Consider the following 24,617-nt stretch of genomic DNA (forward strand, 5'->3'; position numbering starts at 1 on the left):
CGCAAAATTTTTGGACTTGGCATTCCCAGTGGGAAGCCTGTACTTTTCCACGCCAACGTTAAACCTGGAAATAAAGCTGGGTTGCGGTCGCGACCCAAAAAACAACTGTTTTCAACTCCCACCTGCCCCCCAACCCACCCTTTCTTGGGGTTTAAAATTACCCCCATTGTCTTCATTAACAAGTCTTCCACTTAAACTCCTGGCTCAAATAAACTACAGCATAATTCTTCGAAACAATTACTTGCAGATTAAACAGCAGATAGACAGATACAGTACTGGATGTTGATAAATGACTTTTAAAAAAAAAACGATCATATGGTTAGACCAAGTGAACTAGGGAATTTGATTGGGCCTATTCCGTGTTGATCAGTATGAAGGAAATGCTGATGGAGGCAGACATATGTATCGGCTGTGAGATGTTGGCATTAAATAGGCTCACAGCCATCGTTTATTGTTTATGATGGAAAACAGCTGGGGAAATCAACATAATTCTTAAAAGCACTTTTTGTAGGGAATTGGAGAAAAGTTACAACTTCAAGAGTAATGCTGTCACAGTGAACCTTTAGTAAGCATCTGAATAAAGGAAATGATAAGATTCAGACTGAGGCTTCTGGGCTCAGGACCCTAAGATATAAGCCTCAATATACCATCAATAATTATGGCAAAACTGGACAGTAGAGAAAAGATTGACTCTCTTGGGGCCAGGCTGAAGAGGACCCATACATGTCATTCATGTGTATACATCAAGTACTGGTACATTTAGTACCTATCAGTCTAGATTTTATACTCCTCTTTTTAACACCGACTTGTAGAAACCTTTCAACCAGGTGGTGACAGTGCACTTGAATCCCAGGCTGGTTTGTCCTTCAAATCTGCTGTCACGGCAAGGAAGCATTTTGTCAGTGGTTGGCAAGGTTGCTGAGTGGAGCATTCTGCCTTGGGTAGGGAAGAGAGCCTTGATCAACCAACACACATCCCTATCATCAGCTGTATGAATCACCATCATAGATTGGCATCTGAAGCACGATCCATTCTCCCTTACATACACAGGAGGCATGCACGTGGGGCCTTGTTGGGCTTGCCCTGGAGGTGCAAACTACTCTCTACAATTCAGTTTTACCCATGATGGATTTTCTGGCACTATTCAACAATTTTTGATCTATGTTTTTGAACCCTAACAATTTGAAATTTGTACGAAATCAGGGCGGTGATCTTTCTGACGATGGAAGTGCAACTCGCTCTACACAATGGTGAACTCACACTCGGACTATTTCCAAGGGGGGGGAGAAGAAATGACTGGCATCTTCCCTCCATCATTCTATGACCTTCCAGACATGAATAGTTTTTATCTTGTACGTGATCATGTTATACAGTGATGTGTGTTGCTTTGGGGTGAAATTCTTCTTTTAACAAAAATAAAATAGGGACTACGCTTGGTTTTCTCAAATGAAGGAATGCTGCATTGTCAAAGGTGCCACTTTTTGAATAAGACATTAATGTGAGGCGCTGTACCAGTTCTGCTAGACTGATGTGTACTTTATGGACCAATACCTTGCTGGATGTCAAAAGATCCCAAGGCACAATTCAAAGAAGAGAAGGACATTCTCCCAATGAACTGGGGAACATTCATCCCTCAAAAATACCACTGTCAAAAAAAATAAAATTGGTCATTCATCTCATTTAATGGGATCTTAATATGCAAAAAATGGTTGCTATTTGCCTACATAACAAAGGTGACTGCACTTAAAAGAAATATTTTATGATGTTCATGAAACTTAAAGTGCAGATGTATGATTTTTTTAAAATTATATGTAGTCGTTGCAATTACCATATATTTACAGCTACTTCTGAAACAATGTTAGTTTACAAAGTCAGAGTAAGCGTGATGTCAGGTATCCAAGGTCAATTGTGACATCATTATAGAGATATTGCAACAGAGGTCAAAGATGCTTAACCTACACCCTCTCGAAGAAACAGCTATCTGCAGCAGAACAAAATATGTAATTAATAAGCTACAGGAGTAACATTGAGCAGCATGTATAAAGACACATCTGATCCACCAGTGAACAGTTTCAGACAAACTGTACTTGAGAAACAAACTATTGAGGAATAAATTATGAAAAAGGCCCTAAGTAAATTAAATCTAATACAGCTGTTTGCACACAGGTACAGAAGACAAACAGGATAACTGAGGTTTTACAATCAATACATTCCAATCATTGAACTGCTTTTTGCCAAAATATATTCAAAAGGTCTTATAACGTAAAATAATGAACATGAAAAATAAATATGGATATAAAGGGAGAAAGGGAAAACCAAGGGGATGGTGGAAAGAGAAAGATAGAAAGAAAGGGAGAGAGAAATAGATTTTTCTGGTATTAATGTACCTGTATCTGGACTGTAGTATGTCTGGTCCACAGCCAGTGAAGTACATAATTTGCACTGTAGTGAATCAGTAAATATGCACAAATCACTCATCCAAAGGTAACCAGTTCTGCTGTTTGGAAAATAGTCCAAGAGTCACAGTAACGTATTCTGCCCTCAGTCCTTCCAGGTTTTGACCTTGGGTGATATTTGATCAACAACTGGTTGTGATGATGCTCATACTAGCTACAAATCAACTAGGCAATTTGCCAATTACATCAAAATTACTCCATGTTATATTGTAGGTAATCCATCGTTAAGGATAGCACTTTCAAGATAACTTTACAAGCCAGTTGGACTGAAAATCATGGGTAGCACGTACCTGAATTTCTTGTATGTGTTGTGTTCCTTGTAAAATTATCCCTGCATCTCAAATGTTAATACCAAGCTCAACTGAAAAATAATAATCAGCAGTTCTCTATGTGGCATATCTTCACTAGATGATGTTGCAATATAGGAAAACTATTTTGTAAAGTTGTTTTTAAAAGAAGTGTGAGGATCTTCGATTAGATTAACTACATTCCATTTTCCTTGATTTGCGGGGAAACGGGTTTCAAAATAAAATTGTTAAACCTATTGCTATCATTTAAAATTATTCACTTTCAGTACTTCAATACCCTAGGCTATGGCAAATTTGTACAAGTCACCATGCAGTCCAAATGGAACATACAATGATTGAATATTCTGAAGATTTGAAAAATCCTTCTTCAGCAAAAGATGTCCCAGCTTTTTATGATTACTTTTGAGAGGCCTCAATGCCCTGTACATATTAGATGTCCCTATAATCTCAGGTTTGCAGACATAGACATATCCCAAAGGCAGCAGTGATAAACAGCAGGAGTAATACACACCGTAATCAGTGATCTTACAGGACACCAGGTACAGCTCCTTCAGGTTCTGTCCTTCCTTAGCTATGAATTCCACACATCTGCAAAAACAAAACAAGACGCTCAGTTTAATATAAATTGGAGTCGAAGGTTTAAAATGATTAAGTAAACGAGAACTCGAACACAATATCTGCCTGAAACAGACAAGATAAATCCAATGCCATTCCACCCCATCGTGACACATTCTGCCAATCTTAAGAAGTGAGGACACGGTGGCTCTGTGTCACCAGGGGCTATGACATTGCTTTTTAGGGCAAGTTTTCCATCCTGGCCACGTCATCACAAGGAGGCTACATTCTTCCTCAATGGAAGGGAGCAAAGGAAATGAAAATACAGAGTGAGTTTGCATCGGCGCTCGTGCACCTCTAACCTGGCCAGTCAAAAGCAGCTCTGGCACGTGCCTTGGTGCAGGTTGTCTGTCCTGCTTTCCATTAAAATGTCCATTAAAAGGCAAATCAAGCTCTGGGGTTCATTTCTGGAGGGATAGAATTGAAAAGCAAAGAAGTTATGTTGAACTTGTATAGAAACTTGGTTAGGCCACACTTGGGAGGACTGTGCACAGTTCTGGTCTCCATATTAGAGAAAGGATATAGAGGCACTGGAGAGGGTGCAAAAAAGATTCTCAAAGATGATACCAGAACTGAGAGGATATCCTTATCAGGAAAGGCTGAACAGGTTGGGGCCCTTTTATCTAGAAAAGAGAAGGCTGAGGGGTGACCTGATTGAGGTCTTTAAGATAATGAAAGGATTTGATAGGGTAGTCGTAGAGAAAATGTTTCGACTTGTGGGGGAGTCCAAAACTAGAGGTCATGAATATAAAATAGTCACTAATAAATCCAATAGGGGATTCAGGAGAAACTTCTTTACCCAAAGAGTGGTTAGAATGTGGAACTCGCTACCACAAGACCACCTAAACGGATGGGGTAGAAAATAGAACACATTAAAAATATTTCTAAGTACTAGATGCTGAAACAATCAGGCCTTGAGGAGGTTCCGTTGTCTATCACTGAGATGGCTGGAGAATGGAAAATCACAATAAAATGTAATTTTTTTAGTATCCAATTTCATCATATCTCATATTAAAAATGGTGAGTGGTTGCAGCAGACCATTGGTATTGCACTGTAGGTGGTGATGTGTGGGCCACATTATGTGACCTAATGTTACTGTGAGTTCTATAAAGGACGAGTGATCCACTCTGCCAGATTACCGTCCAGGTGGTGGAGACAAAAATCTATCCTCCTGTGTGCAACACAATGGAAGATTAACTAGTATAATATATTTTTCAAAAAAATTGTTACACTTCTTCTGTAGTATTTTGCATTTGTACCACACAGAATGGACAAGAAACAGGCTGGTGAGCAACTACTGGTCTGCAGAAATTCTTGCCATCTCTCTCCCCTCTTTCAAAAGTCTCATCTCCCCAGTCTTTCTTCAACCTCTTTACATCTCTGTCAAGCACTTTGACACACTTTACTATGTTAAGGTGCCATATAAATGTAAGCAATAGTTGTAAGTTTTAAATACATCAAATTAGGCCAAAATCTCCCTGTCCCTTCCAAAAAGTAAAACATACAACCCTAATATAGCAAATAGTGTATCAAACCTGTTTGTAAGGCGAGGAGGAGGTGATACCATAGCGTCTGTAACCTAATTTATATTAAATCTCCCAGAAATCACATCTATTCCTGAACCTTTGGTGGCTGGTAGAATATAGATGGAAGGGACACATGTTGACTCTATCTCTGCTCTCCTCCTGCTCCTAGAGAAATGTATTATCTCTGCTCAGTACCTTCCTTAAATGGTCCAGTTGAGACTAGAAATCTTTTATATATAAGTAGTGCCAGCCATGACAGAGGCATGGTGCTGCTGCCATTGATGGCACTCTATAATGTAAGGTGTTATGAACTGGATAGCCATGTGGTGAGGGATAGAATACTAGAGCCTGGTCTTCAGTTGCTTCCGAGCCTTTATTCACAGAGATCCCCTTACACATAAAACCACACCTGAGATAAGCTCTCCAATAAAAAGGATACGAGAGCCCCCAATTGACACACACCACTAATTGATATAAATCACATGATACAATTAACAAGGGACATGGCAATGATAGGACAGCATCAGAGACTCACTTTTTGGTAGGCTTTGCAAATTGCCATCAGATGTCCATTTAAAAGGAAGCCTATGAAACTGGATCTCCCCATCCTTCTTAGTCATGGGAATTGCAATTCTCTGATATCCACTGGGTCTTGATCAAGAGCTTTGCGCCCTGGGAACCCCTCATGAGAATATAGAAGTGCCTTCATGGGAACCCACCATGCAATCATATTCTTTAACTCACTTTAACTTGTCATTGAAGGTCTTCAGGAAGAGTTTTTCACTGTGGCTAAAGTACTGTTAAAAACAATAAAACCTGTCTGGTACTGTTTCAGAAGTGGCTTGGCCTCCGAACCAAAGAGCTACCAGTTCAAATTCTTGCCTTAACTACCCTTATTCGACACTATTTTGATTCCCAAGCTGCACTGTTAAATAGCACATCACATCAGGGCACTCCATCTGATTGATAAGAAGAGGAAAACAAGGATAATCTGCATAACGACAACCCAGTAAACAGCTTTTAACATGGCTTTAGAATGGGATGATCCTGCCTGATCAAGCTTCTTGATTTCTTTGAGAAAATGAAAACTGAAGTTGACTGTGGTAAACGCTACAACATTGTGTATGTAAGCTTCTAAAAGGCATTTGATAAACTCCAGATGAAAGGTTATTAGTTAAGCTCAAAGGTGTGGCGATGCAGGGCAAAGCTTGGGAATGGTTGAGAAGTTGGCTGAAGTGTAGACACAATGAGCACTGGTTACAGGAGTAATGTCAGGGTTGGGGCGGGTGGGGTGGGGGGAGGTTAGTACTGAGTGGAGTGCTCCAGGGCTCAGTGTTTGGGACCACTACTGTTTCTAAATTACATCAATGGCTTGGATTTAGAACCTCAATGCAAACTGGGCACATTTGCAGAGGATACCAAACAAGGAGGGGCAGTGGAATCAAAGGGGGCAGCTGAGAAATTACAGAATGAGTTAAACAAAATGTGAGTCAGCCAAACAATGGAAGATGAAATTTAATGAAGATAAATGTATATTATTCCACATAGGAGGGTTCTGACAAAAGGTCTTCAACCTGAAACATTAACTCTGTTTCTTTCTCCACAGATGCTGCCTGGCTTGCTGAGCTTTTCCAGCATTTTCTGTTTTTAAAACCAATAGAGTGTTGAACTTCATAGTCAAAAGAATATAATACATCAGAGGAAGTCATGGTTAAACTGTGCAGCGCTCTGGTCAGATCACACCTCGAGAATTGTGTTCATTTCTGATAACTGAAAAACAAGGGAGACATTCAAGCGCTGGGGGCAGTGCGCAAAAGAGCCACGAGGCGGATCCCTGGTGTCAAGGGGCTGAATTATAGGGAAAGATTGGAGAGTCTTAGGCTTTTTGGCCTGGAAAGGAGGTACCTGAGAAGTGAACTTATAGAGATACAGTCCCCACCACTTAAAACGTCTACGATTAAAACGGGCAGTCGCTTATATCGGGCAAAAAGCACTAACCACGAGCCATTTGTATCAACGTCAATTTCGAAGTTGCTGGTTATAGCATCTTAAGTACTCCATTTATTTCAGGCAGAAATAGCTATACTTACTCACTCACGACAAGGGTTCACAGTCAGCTATTAGCAAAGAATCAATCAGATTTATCAAGGTTACAGCTACACCAATGGGTAGTATTAAAGTTGGGCAGTAACTGCACACGGTAAGGTTCAAAGTTATCGTTCTTTTGTTCTGTGTCAATAATCGACACATACACAACTATCTCGGGGTGATAAAAAGCACTACCCAAACAGATTCAAATAATAATAATAATTTAATTCCCATGGTTATACATCAGTTTGGCACTTTCCCTGTCAGGTCAGCACATATAACAAATCAGTGACGACAACATTCTTAAAGGGGCCACTGCAGTGTAAACTACATTGAGGAAATTCCAGGAGATTTCCTGTCTGGACCATTCTACCTTCCTGAACCAAGGACGATGGTGCGGCTGTGCAGAGAACAGCAGACCCAAGGCATTCGAATGGCAAGAAACAAACATGAGAAAAAAGTTATTTCAAAACGTTCTTTTTTATAAAGTAATTGGACATTAGTGTGAATCAAAATATGAAGCTCATAAATCAGTGCGTCTAATAGTGTTCCCATTGTTAGAAACTGTCAGCCAATAACTCATAGCGTTACCACGTTATACCGCCATCGTGTACAACGGGCAAACTGCATTTGCATGAACATGCCCTCTATAAGCGGTGGGAACTGTATTTTTTTTTATTCGTTCATGGGATGTGGGCGTCGCTGGCAAGGCCAGCATTTATTGCTCATCCCTAGTTGCCCTTGAGAAGGTGGTGGTGAGCCGCCTTCTTGAACCGCTGCAGTCCGTGTGGTGAAGATTCTCCCACAGTGCTGTTAGGGAGGGAGTACCAGGATTTTGACCCAGGGACGATGAAGGAACGACGATATATTTCCAAGTCGGGATGGTGTATGACTTGGAGGGGAACATGCAGGTGGTGTTGTTCCCATGTGCTTGCTGCCCTTGTCCTTCTTGGTGGTAGAGGTCGCGGGATTGGGAGGTGCTGTCAAAGAAGTCTTGGCGAGTTGCTGCAATGCATCCTGTGGATGGTACACAGTGCGCCAGTGGTGAAGGATGTGAACGTTTATGGTGGTGGATGGGGTGCCAATCAAGCGGGCTGCTTTGTCCTGAATGGTATCGAGCTTCATTAGTGTTGTTGGAGCTACACTCATCCAGGCAAGTGGAGAGTATTCCATCACACTCCTGACTTGTGCCTTGTAGATGGTGGAAAGGCTTTGGGGAGTCAGGAGGTGAGTCACTCGCCGCAGAATACCGAGCCTCTGACCTGCTCTCATAGCCACAGTATTTATATGGCTGGTCCAGTTAAGTTTCTGGTCAATGGTGACCCCCAGGATGTTGATGGTGGGGGATTCGGCGATGGTAATGCCGTTGAATGCCAAGGGGAGGTGGTTAGACTCTCTCTTGTTGAAGATGGTCATTGCTTGGCACTTGTCTGGCGTGAATGTTACTTGCCACTTATCAGCCCAAGCCTGGATGATGTCCAGGTCTTGCTACATGCGGGCACGGACTGCTTCATTATCTAAGGGGTTGCGAATGGAACTGAACACTGCAATCATCAGCGAACATCCCCATTTATGACCTTATCGTGGAGGGAAGGTCATTGATGAAGCAGCTGAATATGGTTGGGCCAAGGACACTGCCCTGAGGAACTTGTATACAAGATAGTAAATGATATGGAAAAAGTGAATCCAGAATACTACTTGAAATTAAACTGAAATAGTAATCTAAAGGGACACAGGTTCAAAAGGTAATTTTAAGTAATTTGACACAGACAGCGATCAACGCTGAGAATGGACTTCCACAGTTGAGGCAAAAACCCTGGAATCATTTAAGAAGCAGTTAGATGCAGCAATGGGAGGGACGGGGGGGTGGGGGGCTGGAAATGTAGGTTCATTCTAGATAGGTGAATTAAGATGGGGCAGGTGGTATCTTGTGAAAACCAAAAACAAAATGTCCCGTCTCTATAAGTTTATCTCCCATCAGTATTTTTCTGAAACTAGGTGAAAAAAGCTACTCGTTCTTAGCTTTCCAGATGATCGAGGAAGTGCAGCAAGGGGAGGACGAAACTAAATAGCTTTGAGGAGAAAACACAGTTAATATGCTCAACACCTGCGAGTAGCTGCTGTTTGTGAAACTTTATCCCAAGAGGCAGCACCTCCAGAAAAAGGGAGGAGGGGGAAGAAAGAGGAGAAAATTGGAAAAAAATATATAAAGATGTCATTCCAATGTGCACTTGCTAAAAAGTAGTTATGTAAATGGGTCATAGAATCAGATAATTGGAAGTGTTAGACTGCCAGTTATACGAAAGTATATCTATGGATGGGTTTGTGATAATAAATCTAGAACTTGGCACTAGTGACGACTGAAGGTAGTTAATTAGGAAATACAGCCATTGTTCTTGGCAGCAGAAAGCAGTCCTAAGAGGCCTTGTTACTGTTTACGATGTACTCACAACCAAGGGAAAGCTAATTAGAACTGTCACACATTGGTTATCATCTCTTACTTCGAGGTCTGGAGGCCTTAGATTACTCCAGAGTTTAAAGCAAATTGCACCATAAGAGACACTTAAATAACCGGATTCTGAACTGCCTCTGGCCGCATTTTGTTATTAATGTTTATTTGTGTCTGGAAAGTCTGCAAGTCAGACAAACAGGTACTGAGATAACAGCACCATTTTCAGCCACTTTCCTGACAAAATTTACTTTTGTAGGCAGCATCATAGGTACCATCTTACACCAATCAGTGAGAACAAACAGGCCTTTTGTGGCTGGGTTTAAACAATGTCTCATTCTGTTTAAAATAAAATAGAGAGGGGGAGAAAACCAGAGAACTCTTCAGATATCAGAATTCAAGGACATCATTTCAAACATGACATCCCATTATTATTGTGGTGATTGTCTCGTATTCTGGCTCCAACAGAGCCACTAGTGCATTGAAATGTTAGCTTTAGAAGCTTAATCTAAACTAGAATCAACAAAAGTCAACACAATGGTCAAGGTCTGATTGGGTGAACATTGATGAAAGAAAGAAATATTCATGTGTCAGGAGACTTTAAAACTTTATTCTGCTTGCTGTAATGTCATACAGAACATGGGAAGGTTAAACAGATCAACACTGGCTACTCTGTACATCACTCTACAAGAACTCTTTTGTAAGTAAAATGCTTTTCCATTTATGGGTTTACAATAATGTAGAAAGCTTGTATAGTGCTTTTCTTACATCTTCCCAAATTCATATATTGTAAATCCCTTACAATGTTACCGATGTGATGTAATCCACGCTGAGTTTACAGTATTCTTTTTAAAAATGCACCAAACAACCTTTTGATTTTATTCAATCTTCACCTTTCAGAATTGCACTCCTGAGTTGGAATGAAAGGTGTAATGTGACAAATAAAATCACCCACTGAAAGCTAAATTTAACTAACAATATTCGTTCTTGGAAAATTCAATAAAATGACTTCAGCAACAACAAAAGAAACAACAGTATAGTTTAAACCCACACACATGCATTTATACCTCTGCTCCACATACTCATTATTAGTAGCCTTTTGGGCAAGATCACCCCTGGCACCCATGAGCCACTTGCAGAAACTATCAGAAACAACTTCAGCAAAAACAACACAATCCATTTTAAATTCAAACTCTCTCCTGTGGTATCATAATGACAAAAACAACAATTTGCATTTATAAAGCACCTTTAATGTAATAAAACATCCCAAGGCACTTCACAGGAGCGTCATCAAACAAAATTTGACTCCGAGCAACATGAGGAGATATTAGGACAGGTGACCACAACCTTGGTCAAAGAAAGAGGTAGGTTTTAAGGAGTGTCATAAAGGAGAGAGAGGTAGAAAGGTTTAGGAAGGGAATTCCAGAGCTTGGGGCCTAGGCAGCTGAAGGCACGGGCGCCAATGGTGGAGCGAAGAAAATCGGGGATGTGCACGAGGCCAGAATGAGAGGAGATCAGAGATCTCAGAGGGTTGTAGGGCTGGAGGAGGTTTCAGAGATTGGGAGGGGTGAGGCCATGGAGGGATGTGAAAACAAGGATGAGAATTTTAAAATCGAGGCGATGCCAGACCAGGAGCCAATGTAGGTCAGCGAGCACAGTTGTGATGGGTGAACGGGACTTGGTGCAAGTTAGGATAAGGGCAGCAGAGTTTTGGATGAGCTCAAGTTTACGGAGGGTGGAAGATGGGAGGCCGGCCAGAAAAGCATTGGTGGAATAGTCGAGTCTGGAGGTAACAAAGGCATGGATGAGGGTTTCAGCAGCAGATGAGCTGAGGCAGGGGTGGAGACGGGCGACGTTACGGAGGCGGAAGTAGGCTGTCTTGGTGATGGAGTGGATATGGGGTTGGAAGCTCAGCTCAGCGTCAAATAGGACACCAAAGTTGCAAACAATGCCATGTTTTTTTTTTATTCGTTCACGGGATGTGGGCGTCGCTGGCAAGGCCGGCATTTATTGCCCATCCCTAATTGCCCTCGAGAAGGTGGTGGTGAGCCGCCTTCTTGAACCGCTGCAGTCCGTGTGGTGACGGTTCTCCCACAGTGCTGTTAGGAAGGGAGTTCCAGGATTTTGACCCAGCGACAATGAAGGAACGGCGATATATTTCCAAGTCGGGATGGTGTGTGACTTGGAGGGGAACGCGCAGGTGGTGTTGTTCCCAAGCGCCTGCTGCCCTTGTCCTTCTAGGTGGTAGAGGTCGCAGGTTTGGGAGGTGCTGTCAAAGAAGCCTTGGCGAGTTGCTGCAGTGCATCCTGTGGATGGTGCACACTGCAGCCACAGTGCGCCGGTGGTGAAGGGAGTGAATGTTTAGGGTGGTGGATGGGGTGCCAATCAAGCGGGCTGCTTTATCTTGGATGGTGTCGAGCTTCTTGAGTGTTGTTGGAGCTGCACTCATCCAGGCAAGTGGAGAGTATTCCATCACACTCCTGACTTGTGCCTTGTAGATGGTGGAAAGGCTTTGGGGAGTCAGGAGGTGAGTCACTCGCCGCAGAATACCCAGCCTCTGACCTGCTCTCGTAGCCACAGTATTTATATGGCTGGTCCAGTTAAGTTTCTGGTCAATGGTGACCCCCAGGATGTTGATGGTGGGGGATTCGGCGATGGTAATGCCGTTGAATGTCAAGGGGAGGTGGTTAGACTCTCTCTTGTTGGAGATGGTCATTGCCTGGCACTTATCTGGCACGAATGTTACTTGCCACTTATCAGCCCAAGCCTGGATGTTGTCCAGGTCTTGCTGCATGCAGGCTCGGACTGCTTCATTATCTGAGGGGTTGCGAATGGAACTGAGCACTGTGCAGTCATCAGCGAACATCCCCATTTCTGACCTTATGATGGAGGGAAGGTCATTGATGAAGCAGCTGAAGATGGTTGGGCCTAGGACACTGCCCTGAGGAACTCCTGCAGCAATGCCCTGGGGCTGAGATGCTTGGCCTCCAACAACCACTACCATCTTCCTTTGTGCTAGGTATGACTCCAGCCACTGGAGAGTTTTCCCCCTGATTCCCATTGACTTCAATTTTACAAGGGCTCCTTGGTGCCACACTCGGTCAAATGCTGCCTTGATGTCAAGGGCAGTCACTCTCACCTCACCTCTGGAATTCAGCTCTTTTGTCCATGTTTGGACCAAGGCTGTAATGAGGTCTGGAGCCGAGTGGTCCTGGCGGAACCCAAACTGAGCATCGGTGAGCAGGTTATTGGTGAGTAAGTGCCGCTTGATAGCACTGTCGACGACACCTTCCATCACTTTGCTGATGATTGAGAGTAGACTGATGGGGCGGTAATTGGCTGGATTGGATTTGTCCTGCTTTTTGTGGACAGGACATACCTGGGCAATTTTCCACATTGTCGGGTGGATGCCAGTGTTGTAGCTGTACTGGAACAGCTTGGCTAGAGGCGCAGCTAGTTCTGGAGCACATGTCTTCAGCACTACAGCTGGGATGTTGTCAGGGCCCATAGCCTTTGCTGTATCCAGTGCACTCAGCCGTTTCTTGATATCACGTGGAGTGAATCGAATTGGCCGAAGACTGGCTTCCGTGATGGTGGGGATATCGGGAGGAGGCTGAGATGGATTATCCACTCGGCACTTCTGCCTGAAGATGGTTGCAAACGCTTCAGCCTTGTCTTTTGCACTCATGTGCTGGACTCCGCCATCATTGAGAATGGGGATGTTTGCAGAGCCTCCTCCTCCCGTTAGTTGTTTAATTGTCCACCACCATTCACGACTGGATGTGGCAGGACTGCAGAGCTTTGATCTGATCCATTGGTTGTGGAATCGCTTAGCTCTGTCTATAGCATGTTGCTTCCGCTGTTTAGCATGCATGTAGTCCTGAGTTGTAGCTTCACCAGGTTGGCACCTCTTTTTTAGGTACGCCTGGTGCTGCTCCTGGCATGCTCTTCTACACTCCTCATTGAACCAGGGTTGATCCCCTGGCTTGTTGGTAATGGTAGAGTGAGGAATATGCCGGGCCATAAGGTTACAGATTGTGCTGGAATACAATTCTGCTGCTGCTGATGGCCCACAGCGCCTCATGGATGCCCAGTTTTGAGCTGCTCGATCTGTTCTGAATCTATCCCATTTAGCACGGTGGTAGTGCCACACAACACGTTGGATGGTGTCCTCCGTGCGAAGACGGGACTTCATCTCCACGAGGACTGTGCGGTGGTCACTCCTACCAATACTGTCATGGACACATGCATTTGCGACAGGTAGATTGGTGAGGACAAGGTCAAGTACGTTTTTCCCTCGTGTTGGTTCGCTCACCACCTGCCGAATGCCCAGTCTAGCAGCTATGTCCTTCAGGACTCGGCCAGCTCGGTCAGTGGTGGTGCTACCGAGCCACTCTTGGTGATGGACATTGAAGTCCCCCACCCAGAGTACATTTTGTGCCCTTGCTACCCTCAGTGCTTCCTCCAAGTGGTGCTCAACATGGAGGAGGACTGATTCATCAGCTGAGGGAGGACGGTAGGTGGTAATCAGCAGGAGGTTTCCTTGCCCATGTTTGACCTGATGCCATGAGATTTCATGGGGTCCAGAGTCAATGTTGAGGACTCCCAGGGCCACTCCCTCCTGACTGTATATCACTGTACCGCCACCTCTGGTCGGTCTGTCCTGCCGCTGGGACAGGACATACCCAGGGATGGTGATGGAAGAGTCTGGGACGTTGGCTGAAAGATATGATTCTGTGAGTATGGCTATGTCAGGCTGTTGCTTGACTGGTCTGTGGGACAGCTCTCCCAATTTTGGCACAAGTCCCCAGATGTTAGTAAGGAGGACCTTGCAGGGTCGACTGGGCTTGGTGGTTTTTTTTTGCCTTTGTCGTGTCCGGTGCTTAGTGGTCCGATGCCGGGTGGTCCGTCCGGTTTTATTCTTATTATGACTTTTCGTAGCGAGATTTTACAACTGAGTGGCTTGCTCGGCCATTTCAGAGGGCAATTAAGAATCAACCACATTGCTGTGGGTCTGGAGTCACATATAGGCCAGACCGGGTAAGGGCGGCAGGCTTCCTTCCCTGAAGGACGTTAGTGAACCAGATGGGTTTTTACGACAATCCGGTAGTTTCATGGCCATCATTACTGATACTAGTATTTTAATTCCAGATTTTTATTTAATTAATCGAATTTAATTAATTAATTGAATTTAAATTCGCCAGCTGCCGTGGCGGGATTTGAACTCATGACTCTGGATTTTCGTCCAGGCCTCTGGATTACTAGCCCAGTAAAATAACCACTATGCTACCATACCCGTGATGTGAACACAACACCTGCTACCTTCAAATATTGCTCAGCAGCTTTCGAAAAGGGAATCAGAATACTGGGGTAATGGTGTCCAATGATACAGCCCCCAGTTTCATCACCATCACATGGTGATGAAAAAAATTACTGGTGGGAAACAATATTCTGGGTGCAGTGGGTGAAGAAAAGAAGCACTTCCCGAAGAGAGGCTGGAATATCGATCACCAGTGTGGAAGTGCTGGAATCCCATGAAGAATGCTAAATCCTGTTTAGGTTTTATGACAGCTGACCAGTGACTGATCCACATCATCCAAACTCGTCTTAGTTGTTTCGGAACAGGCGAAGGCCATTCAGCCCCTTCGAGCATGTTCCCCATTCAATTAGATCATGGCTGATCTGTATCTTAACTCCATTTACCTGCCTTGGTTCCGTAACCCTTAATTACCCTTGCCTAACAAAAATCTATCGAACTTGGTTTTGACATTTTGAATTGACCTAGCCTCAACAGCTTTTTGGCGGGGGGGGGTGGGGGGGTGTTCCAGATTTCTCCTACCCTTTATGTGAAGAAGTGCTTCCTGACATCACCCCTGAATGGCCTAGCTCTAATTTTAATTCCTCTTTTCTGACTCAGAAGCTTGATGAGGCAGGTCTCCAGCAGGTGGCTTTTTCAATAGTGAAATGGAAAATATCTCCTCTTCGGTCAGGGATATCTTTAGTGAATTGATTCACTGAGTGCAGTACCTTAGATTGAAATAACTTCAACCCCCACCACACCCCAATACAATCTTCTTTTTGGGGGGGGGGGGGGAAGAGGGGGAAAAGAGAAAACCTTCCTCTTACATACAAAGCACAAAAGAGAGCAGCAATCTGTGTTATTAGGTCCAATGTCACTTGATATATTTGCCAGGAAACCATTGTCTCTCTATTGGTATCTTCTAATCTTAAAGTCTGAGAAAGTACCTGTGGAGACTAGTGACAAGACAGTCCATGTTTTAGGACTGAGTCCTTTTCTAATAACAATTGTTTTTCATTGACGCAATAAGGAGAGGTTCTTCCAGCCTTTGTGGACACAAGTTGACTCAGGGCTTTGATCCTGTAATCATGCATTCCTGCCCTTCACAGCCTGACTTGTTTCCCTGGCAGCATGTGGTATCTAGCCTATTACATTTAATTTAAAGTTGCTTAATTCAAATTTTCTGATAATTCAAATCTTTTAGCACTAGAGTTCCACTTTGTGGTCTTATTTACGTTGCTTAATTCAAATGATTGAAAAATTCCATTTTTAAGTGCAAAAAAAACTATGAATGATCAGGAGTTGACTGCTGACAAGTGCAATTAGCTTGTGATCTCAGTCCAACGCATCACCCAGAAAACCGAGTGCCACATGAACATTACAGTCGTTCCTCATATTCCTTCCTGAACCAGGGGCCAACTTTGGCTGCCAGCCAGAACCATATAACGTGTGAGAAATTCTTCCACTCCCAGCCAGGTCCTGACGGCGCAGTCACTTTGTCCCAGCCAGGTCCTGACGGCGCAGTCACTTTGTCCCAGCCAGGTCCTGACGGCGCAGTCACTTTGTCCCAGCCAGGTCCTGACGGCGCAGTGGGAGGCACTACAACTGGCCTCAGCATGCCTTGGCAAGGGAACAGAAGAAAAGTCAGCTGGGGTCCCTGCTCCTGACTGCTATCCAGTGAGGCCTGCTGGACACACACGTGAGGGGTCAGAATCGGGCTTGACTGGGATATCTCCATGATCAAAGATCTATTTCTGTGAGGTACCAGAGAGCTATTGGCACTTGTGGAACAATACCCCGCCACAAATTGATGCCTCTAGGAATGGAAGACAAATAGAATCGCATTGCATCATTGACCATTTTGTCTATGTTGCTATGAATAATAATATATAATGAGACATGGCCTATTTTAATGCCACCATCTTGAATATTTTATTACTTGCAAGCTAAAAAAAAAATCAAACAGTAAGCAGTCCTTTGGTGAAGATGTTACCATTGAGCATCAACTCCATCATATGGAGCAGTGCATATGTCTGCCGATAGAGCAGCTTAGGTACGGTCACAACTGCAAACAGCCTGGGCTTTTCAGACAAAGCACATCTGCTCCCAACACCTGCCACGGTCACACAGGACCTCCAACTTGATCGACTTTTCCCTTGTTTACATGGATGTTTTTTACAGATAAACGGTATCAACATCACACTGATTATGCAAGCGCTGCTGATTACAACCACTTAAACATCTTTTCGCTCCATTGAATGGCAGCTTCTATTCCAGTGCGCATACAGAGTTAAACAGGGATTCTCACAAATATTCTTGTTCAACAATAAAAAGCTTAAATGAATCACAATCAATATTAAGTTGATTTTTGATCACTTTAAGTCCCTTGCCTCGAATGAAGCCACTTGTTCCCTGGGGAACTGTGGCGTAAATTGAGGAGCCAGCTGTGAAGAGGTCGAGACCAGAATGTGAGGAAGCAGCCTCAGGCTTCACTGTTATTAAATCTCCAAGTAAAATGCAGCATCTACAATTAGAGAGAGACAATGCTGAAAGAGAACGCCTGCATTTATTGTAAGTTTCAGCACACAGGGGACTGTCTGCAGATGAGGTGAAGCGCAGTTCTGAAACCGCGATAAATACATTTTGAGTTCATTGCTGATGTCGAAATCAAAAATCAAAATACTGCGGGTGCTGGGAATCTGAAATAAAAACAAAAAATGCTGGAAATACTCAGCAAGTGAGGCGGCGTCTGTGATAAAAGAAACAGAGTTAACGTTTCAGGTTGATGACTCTGGTTCAGATCGTTAACTCTGTTCCTGAGGTGAGGCAGACAGCGAGATGCCTTTTTTGCGAAGCTAATGGTGGAGCGGTGCAACTCAGACAGCAACTTTTGGATTTTTGAGCTTAATCGCGCATCTGCCGCTCGCCTGAAGGTGTCGTGCCATTTGCGCATAAATAACGGCGAGCGCCATTAGCTTCACCGTTATTTTGACAGTAAATTCTGGCCCAATATATTTTGAAGTCTAATACACAATTAGCTTATAGCGCTAAGGTGCAACAATATTATGAAGACATAAGTCATCATAGTGTGCTTTCCGGGTCACATATTTCAGCCACCGAACTGGTGTGCAGTGGTCGTGGGACCCCTGAACAAACACAACTGCTGTACAGCTTTTATTTATACAGTGTTGAGAGTTCAGACGTAAATCAAGGCATTGTACTGCACCTTTGTAATGGGAGTTCTAGTAAATTCATGACCATTCCAGTTCTAAAAGTGCATTGTAACCAGGACATATGATTTAAAAGGAAATAATCACACGGTGACCACCAGAATCTTTATACAGAGGTATGTTAACAATGAGTAAGAGCTAATAGTTTATAAGTCAGCTATCTAGGTCAGTATTTTCTGGTTTAACAGCATTGCAATAGATCATCCCAGTGTTAGTAAAGATTCCTTAGTAATTTGATGTGCTTCTTATCATGGGAATTTTGTCTCACATTTCTGCTTGCAGGATTCAGAAACACAGCTATTTAATCAAAAGGCGTGTTGAGAGTGTTGACTGTGTTGATCCAATCAGCATCCATCCAAAGTGGTGATCAGGCAGTGAAGTAATGCAGTCTAATGTCTTCCACCAACACAATGTCTGACGATAATTACGGATGAGGAAGACTATCCACCATCCATCCAAAAAGACTGTAAAGTTCCCCCCTTTTCAACATCCGATCATTTAATAGATTCTAGGGTTTTCATCCCCATTACTCTGCCTTTGAGTCCATTCCATACTTTGATCACTTTCTGTGTAAAGAAAAAATTCCTGACATTTACCTTCTGCCAGTTAGAATGTATAACCCTTGTCCTACTCTCAATCAAGTCTCTGGAGTGGGGCTTGAACCCACGACCTTCTGACTCAAAAGGTAGTGCTACTGCCGAGTCACACTTACACTAAATTGGAGTGAAGTGCTGAATGCACAAATTATGTTTCCTCCACAAATAAGAACTCATCATTCAGCGGGCAGCTTTCACCTCTATCACGGTGAAGGAGGCTGAATCAAGATTGAAGCACATAACAATCGGGTTCATACTTTTTTCTATGTTGTCCTACCAAGAAAAGTTTGGAAACAAAGCAATTGTTTTGATACTATTTTCCTTAATTGTGAAAGTGACACAACATTTTAAATGTGCACCATTTTCATGAAAAGGTTTAGAGTTGTCAAGGATTGCTGAGTTTTATTCAAGGTTACAATGCCCCTTCAAAGATGTCCGTGATTAAGATCTTTTAATTTTCTTTCTTAATAAACTATCCACTGTCTTCACACCTCTCCAAATATATAATTTGGGTGATGCATATAACTGATGGCATCATATTCAATAAATTCAAGCAGTCATTTTGGACCGAGCAAAAATGATAGCTCATTACTCGAACAATTCCATGATTTTGTGTTTTGCCTAGGTCTTGTCCTAGTTTAAAATCCTTCCACAGACTCATTCTCTCCTTTACGAGTGATCTCTTACAATCATATGTCCCAGTACACATCCTCTACTCCATTACCTCTGGCTTACTGTTAGTCCCCTGCTCCCTCTACACCACCATTTCAGGCACTATGCCTGTGTCCCCTTAAATCCTTGAATCGCTGGACCTCAGCATTCCTCTCACTTCCTTCAAAATCTTCTTTAAAACATATTTTTCGATCGTGTTTTCACCCCAGCCCACTGTTCTCCTTCTCCTCCTTGTTAAGCAACTTGAAATGTTCTTCTACGTGATACCCTTTGGTTCTTGAGATGTGGGTGATGCTGGCAAGGCCACATTTGCTGCCTATTGCTAACTGTGATGTGGAGATGCCGGTGATGGACTGGGGTTGACAAATGTAAAGAATATTACAACACCAGGTTATAGTCCAACAATTTTATTTGAAAATCACAAGCTTTCGGAGATTATCTCCTTCGTCAGGTGAATGTGGAAATCCTTGAACATTTCGCATTTATATTCAGAGAACAATACCTGGTGATTACAGATAATCTTTCCAACTGCCCGTTGTCAAGGCAATCAAAGTGTTCAGACAGAGAGGTGTTACCTACAGGACCACCGAATATACAAACGGCCAGAACACAAAACAGAGAGAGAGAGAGGGAGAAACATTCGAAAGGAAGAGAAAGATAGAAAATGACCCGTTGTATTAAAAACAGATAACTTTGACTCGCTGGTGGGGTTACGTGTAGCGTGACATGAACCCAAGATCCCGGTTGAGGCCGTTCTCATGGGTGCGGAACTTGGCTATCAATTTCTGCTCGACGATTTTGTCGTGTGTCGCGAAGGCCGCCTTGGAGAACGCTTACCCGAAGATCGGTGGCTGAATGTCCTTGACTGCTGAAGCGTTCCCCGACTGGGAGGGAACCCTCCTGTCTGGCGATTGTTGCGCAGTGTCCGTTCATCCGTTGTCGCAGTGTCTGCATGGTCTCGCCAATGTACCATGCTCCGGGGCATCCTTTCCTGCAACGTATGAGGTAGACAACGTTGGCCGAGTCACAGGAGTATGAACCATGCACCTGGTGGGTGGTGTCCTCTCGTGTGATGGTGGTGTCTGTGTCGATGATCTGGCATGTCTTGCAGAGGTTGCCGTGGCAGGGTTGTGTGGTGTCGTGGACGCTGTTCTCCTGAAAGCTGGGTAATTTGCTGCGAACGATGGTCTGTTTGAGGTTGGGTGGCTGTTTGAAGGCGAGTAGTGGAGGTGTGGGGATGGCCTTAGCGAGGTGTTCGTCGTCATCGATGACATGTTGAAGGCTGCGGAAAACATGGCGTAGTTTCTCCGCTCCGGGGAAGTACTGGACGATGAAGGGTACTCTGTTGGTTGCGTCCCGTGTTAGTCTTCTGAGGAGGTCTACGCGATTTTTCGCTGTGGCCCGTCGGAACTGTTGATCGACGAGTCGAGCGTCATATCCCGTTCTTACGAGGGCGTCTTTCAGCTTCTGTAGGTGTCCATCGCGTTCCTCCTCGTCTGAGCAGATCCTGTGTATTCGCAGGGCCTGTCCATAGGGGATGGCCTCTTTGACGTGGTTAGGGTGGAAGCTGGAAAAGTGGAGCATCGTGAGGTTGTCCGTGGGCTTGCCGTAGAGTGAGGTGCTGAGGTGCCCGTCTTTGATGGAGATTCGTGTGTCCAAGAAAGAAACCGATTCTGAGGAGTAGTCCATGGTGAGCTTGATGGTGGGATGGAACTTGTTGATGTTATCGTGTAGTCTCTTCAGTGATTCTTCGCCGTGGGTCCATAGAAAGAAAATGTCGTCGATGTATCTGGTGTATAGCGTTGGTTGGAGGTCCTGTGCAGTGAAGAAGTCCTGCTCGAACTTGTGCATGAAAATGTTGGCGTATTGGGGTGCGAATTTGGTCCCCATGGCTGTTCCGTGTGTTTGGGTAAAGAACTGGTTGTCGAAGGTGAAGACATTGTGATCCAGGATGAAGCGGATGAGTTGTAGGATGGCGTCTGGAGATTGGCTGTTGTTGGTGTTGAGTATCGATGCTGTTGCAGCGATGCCGTCATCGTGGGGGATACTGGTGTAGAGTGCCGAGACGTCCATCGTGGTGAGAAGTGTTCCTGGTTCAACTGGTCCGTGGGTACTGAGTTTTTATCGGACGTCTGTAGTGTCGCGACAGAAGCTGGGGGTTCCCTGTACGATGGGTTTCAGGATGCCCTCGACGTATCCAGAGAGGTTCTCACACAGGGTTCCGTTGCCTGATACGATAGGACGTCCGGGTGTGTTGGCTTTATGTATCTTTGGGAGGCAGTAGAAGTCTCCCACGCGGGGAGTACGTGGGATGAGAGCGCGTAGGATGCTTTGAAGGTCTGGATCGAAGGTCTTGATCAGTTTGTTGAGCTGGTGGGTGTGTTCTTTGGTCGGATATGCGGGTAACCGTCTGTCGTGTTCCTGGTTGTCCAGTTGTCGGTATGCTTCTTTGCAATAGTCCGTTCTGTTCTGTATGACGATGGCTCCTCCTTTGTCCACTGGTTTGATGACGATGTTGCGGTTGGTCTCGAGAGCGTTGATGGCATTGCGTTGTGCTCGGGTGACATTCTGGACTGTCTTATGAGTGCGGCTGATGAATCTGGCCTTGACGCATTTCCTGACAGCTTGAGCATACATGTCCAGCTGAGGGCAGCGACCCTCCGGAGGAGTCCAGTTTGACTCTTTCTTCTTCGGTTGCTGTACCGCGGATCCCACTGTCTGCTGTTCCGGATCGTTGATTGTCTCATTGGGTTCGCTGCTGAAATCTTGGGATTTGTGGAAGAATTCCCGGAGCCTCATTCTCCTGATGAATTCCTCTGTGTCCGCCGCGAGACCAATGGGGTCCATTTTGGTGGTGGGGCAGAAATTGAGCCCTCGGCTGAGAACTTCGATTTCGTCTGGTTGAAGGGTGTGGTCGGACAAATTGACGATAGACTTCCCTGTGGTTGCAACCGTGGTATCAGGGGAAGCTTGGTCGATGCTGGTGGTGATGCCGAGTTTCTCAAGCTTCCTGCTCTTGGTTTTCATGTAGGCAGCGTAGTTCCGTTGCCTCGCCTGTTTGGCGGTGTCTCGTAGCTGGTCTGCTGTGTCCTGAGTACAGGTTGAGAGTATGGACTCTATCTTGGTTTCGAGGTTGCGGCGTCTGCTGTAGAGTTGGTGTCCGAGATGGTTGCGGAGTGTGCGAGAGATACGACGGCAGAGTCTCTCAGCGTAATCCGAGTTGTATGTGGACTTGAGTGGGTTCGTGATCTGTAGTCCTTTCGGGATCTTGTCTGCTTTCTTGCAGCTCTGTAAAAACATGATGTCTGTGTCTATATGTGTCAACCCCAGTCCATCACCGGCATCTCCACATCATGGCTACCATCGACACCACAAACTGCCGGCTCACAGTGGAAAGGATATCCAAGAAGATCGCGCATTTCGACACAGACATCAAGTTTTTACAGAGCTGCAAGAAAGCAGACAAGATCCCGAAACGTTCAAGGATTTCCACATTCACCTGACGAAGGAGATAATCTCCGAAAGCCTGTGATTTTCAAATAAAATTGTCGGACTATAACCTGGTTGGACTATAACCTATAAAAAATAACTATATTCTTTACATATTGCTAACTGCCCTGAGAAAGTAGCGGTGGCCAATACAAATGGAAGTAATTGTTTTGCTTTCTGTGTTTGAAATGAATGCATTTTTCCAGTCAAATACATGAATACAAGAAGCATTGCCAAAAGCTCTTTTTGGGAAGGGGGACAGGATATTAAATGTTATCTCAATTCCTACTCTCCAAGTCACAACTAGAAAAGACATTTATTTTTGCAGATTCCCTTTGCAAAGATTCTTTGTAAATTTGTAGATTGCACTCACACTTTCATCATAATTAAACAACAACAATTAAATACAAGTGACAAAGTGTTCCTCATACATTCTTTTCTCGAGTCTTTTAATTTTCTTGCTCAAATTATCCCATCTTTACACCTTCTAAATATATTTAGCACTAAAATTAAGTGCATCGCAAATAGAATTAGTGTCACATTTAAACACTACCATGATTTTTGGTTTGTAATAACAGAAGGGCATTGGCTATCCTGTTTCAAAGTATGACACAAGTATGTAGTCATATCTTCATTTAAGGACAAGTGGCAATTACATAACTTTTTATTTTAGTCTTTTTTGTAAATTTTATGCTTATGTTACACTTGTGTGACAGTTTTCCATTGCCCATACCTGCCATCCTGCAACCTCTCTGAGTAAGCATGCCAATGTTAGTTAGTTACGGAATTAGACCAAGTTTTATGCTATGGCTAGTGCCCAGAACCAATAGGCATTGAGACTGCCCAAACCCATTCACAGACAGCACAATTCAAGATTACTCTTATATCAATTCAGTTATGGCTGCACCTTAGCTTTCAGAAAATATTTGAGAGAAACTCAAGCTCATCACAACTACTGACAACACTAAGCTTCTTTCCCCAAGAAGTTGCTCAGTTATGGTGGTCGTACCCTTGAGCACCAGCAACACTCAGTTAGACTATAATGTACAACTGGAATGTCTCAATCGATACACTGAGGCACTGAGTGAATTGGATGGCTGATGATGAGAATAGCTCTCGTATTTTCACATGCATCTGATTTGAATCAATTTTCTTTATATTAATCCAAGTCTTATTCACCGAGCAGCAGCTGCAACCTTTGAGATTGTGCAGACAGAAAAATAGCTTCATGCACTTTGAAACCAAAACAGTATTCACTCCAATATGGGTTTGTCATTCAAGACCTGTGCTAGCTATTAAAGTGCTTTTGGCAATGTAACAATGTACAATGTAAACAAGCCATGTTTAATGTGCCTTTCAAGCATTAAGCAAGTCTTCACATTAAACCTGTGTTTTTATTTCAATCACAGTTTGTGTTAAGTTAATCATCTCCGTGCAATAAACCATATTTGCAGCATATAAATGTAATATAAAAATATTGTAACCTCCTCCTCTTTCCCTTCCATTCTTTGTTCAATGCTGGTGAATACAGTAACTTACAGGAGTGATGTCACACTCACGGCTTTCTCCGAAGAGTAATTGTTCTTTCCATTCAGCAAACAGAATTTTTCAAAAAATATATTCAGATCATAATTTTTTTTTGTCTTAGTTTTTAGCCATGGAGCCAAACATTCATAACAGCTTCCTAACTCCAAGATGATTGTCATGATACTTGGGACCTGAGACAGCACTATGAAAGTAAAATTTTAATTCCTATTGAGTAGACGTTTGAATTGTCAGCCAGTCATTGTGACATCACTGGATTTTTGCAGACACTTTTTTTGAAGAGGATGTTTGGAGTTCATTGTGAAAGACATTCAATCACTAATTAAAATTCAGTTCTGCAAGG

General features: G+C 43.7%; 1 protein-coding gene across 5 annotated transcripts in view; it reads right to left on the reverse strand.

The window, feature by feature from the left end:
* fbxl17 (F-box and leucine-rich repeat protein 17) overlaps positions 1–24,617 on the reverse strand; it is a 667,009-nt gene that overhangs the window by 184,867 nt on the left and 457,525 nt on the right. For all 5 annotated transcript variants that reach the window (XM_067982923.1, XM_067982926.1, XM_067982925.1 and 2 more), the window contains one exon: positions 3,276–3,352. In XM_067982923.1, the coding sequence (XP_067839024.1) occupies positions 3,276–3,352 (77 nt within the window). The remainder of the gene's footprint in view (positions 1–3,275; positions 3,353–24,617) is intronic.

The sequence above is a fragment of the Heptranchias perlo genome, chromosome 4 (genome assembly GCF_035084215.1).
Source record: "Heptranchias perlo isolate sHepPer1 chromosome 4, sHepPer1.hap1, whole genome shotgun sequence".
In the NCBI taxonomy this organism is placed as follows: domain Eukaryota; kingdom Metazoa; phylum Chordata; class Chondrichthyes; order Hexanchiformes; family Hexanchidae; genus Heptranchias; species Heptranchias perlo.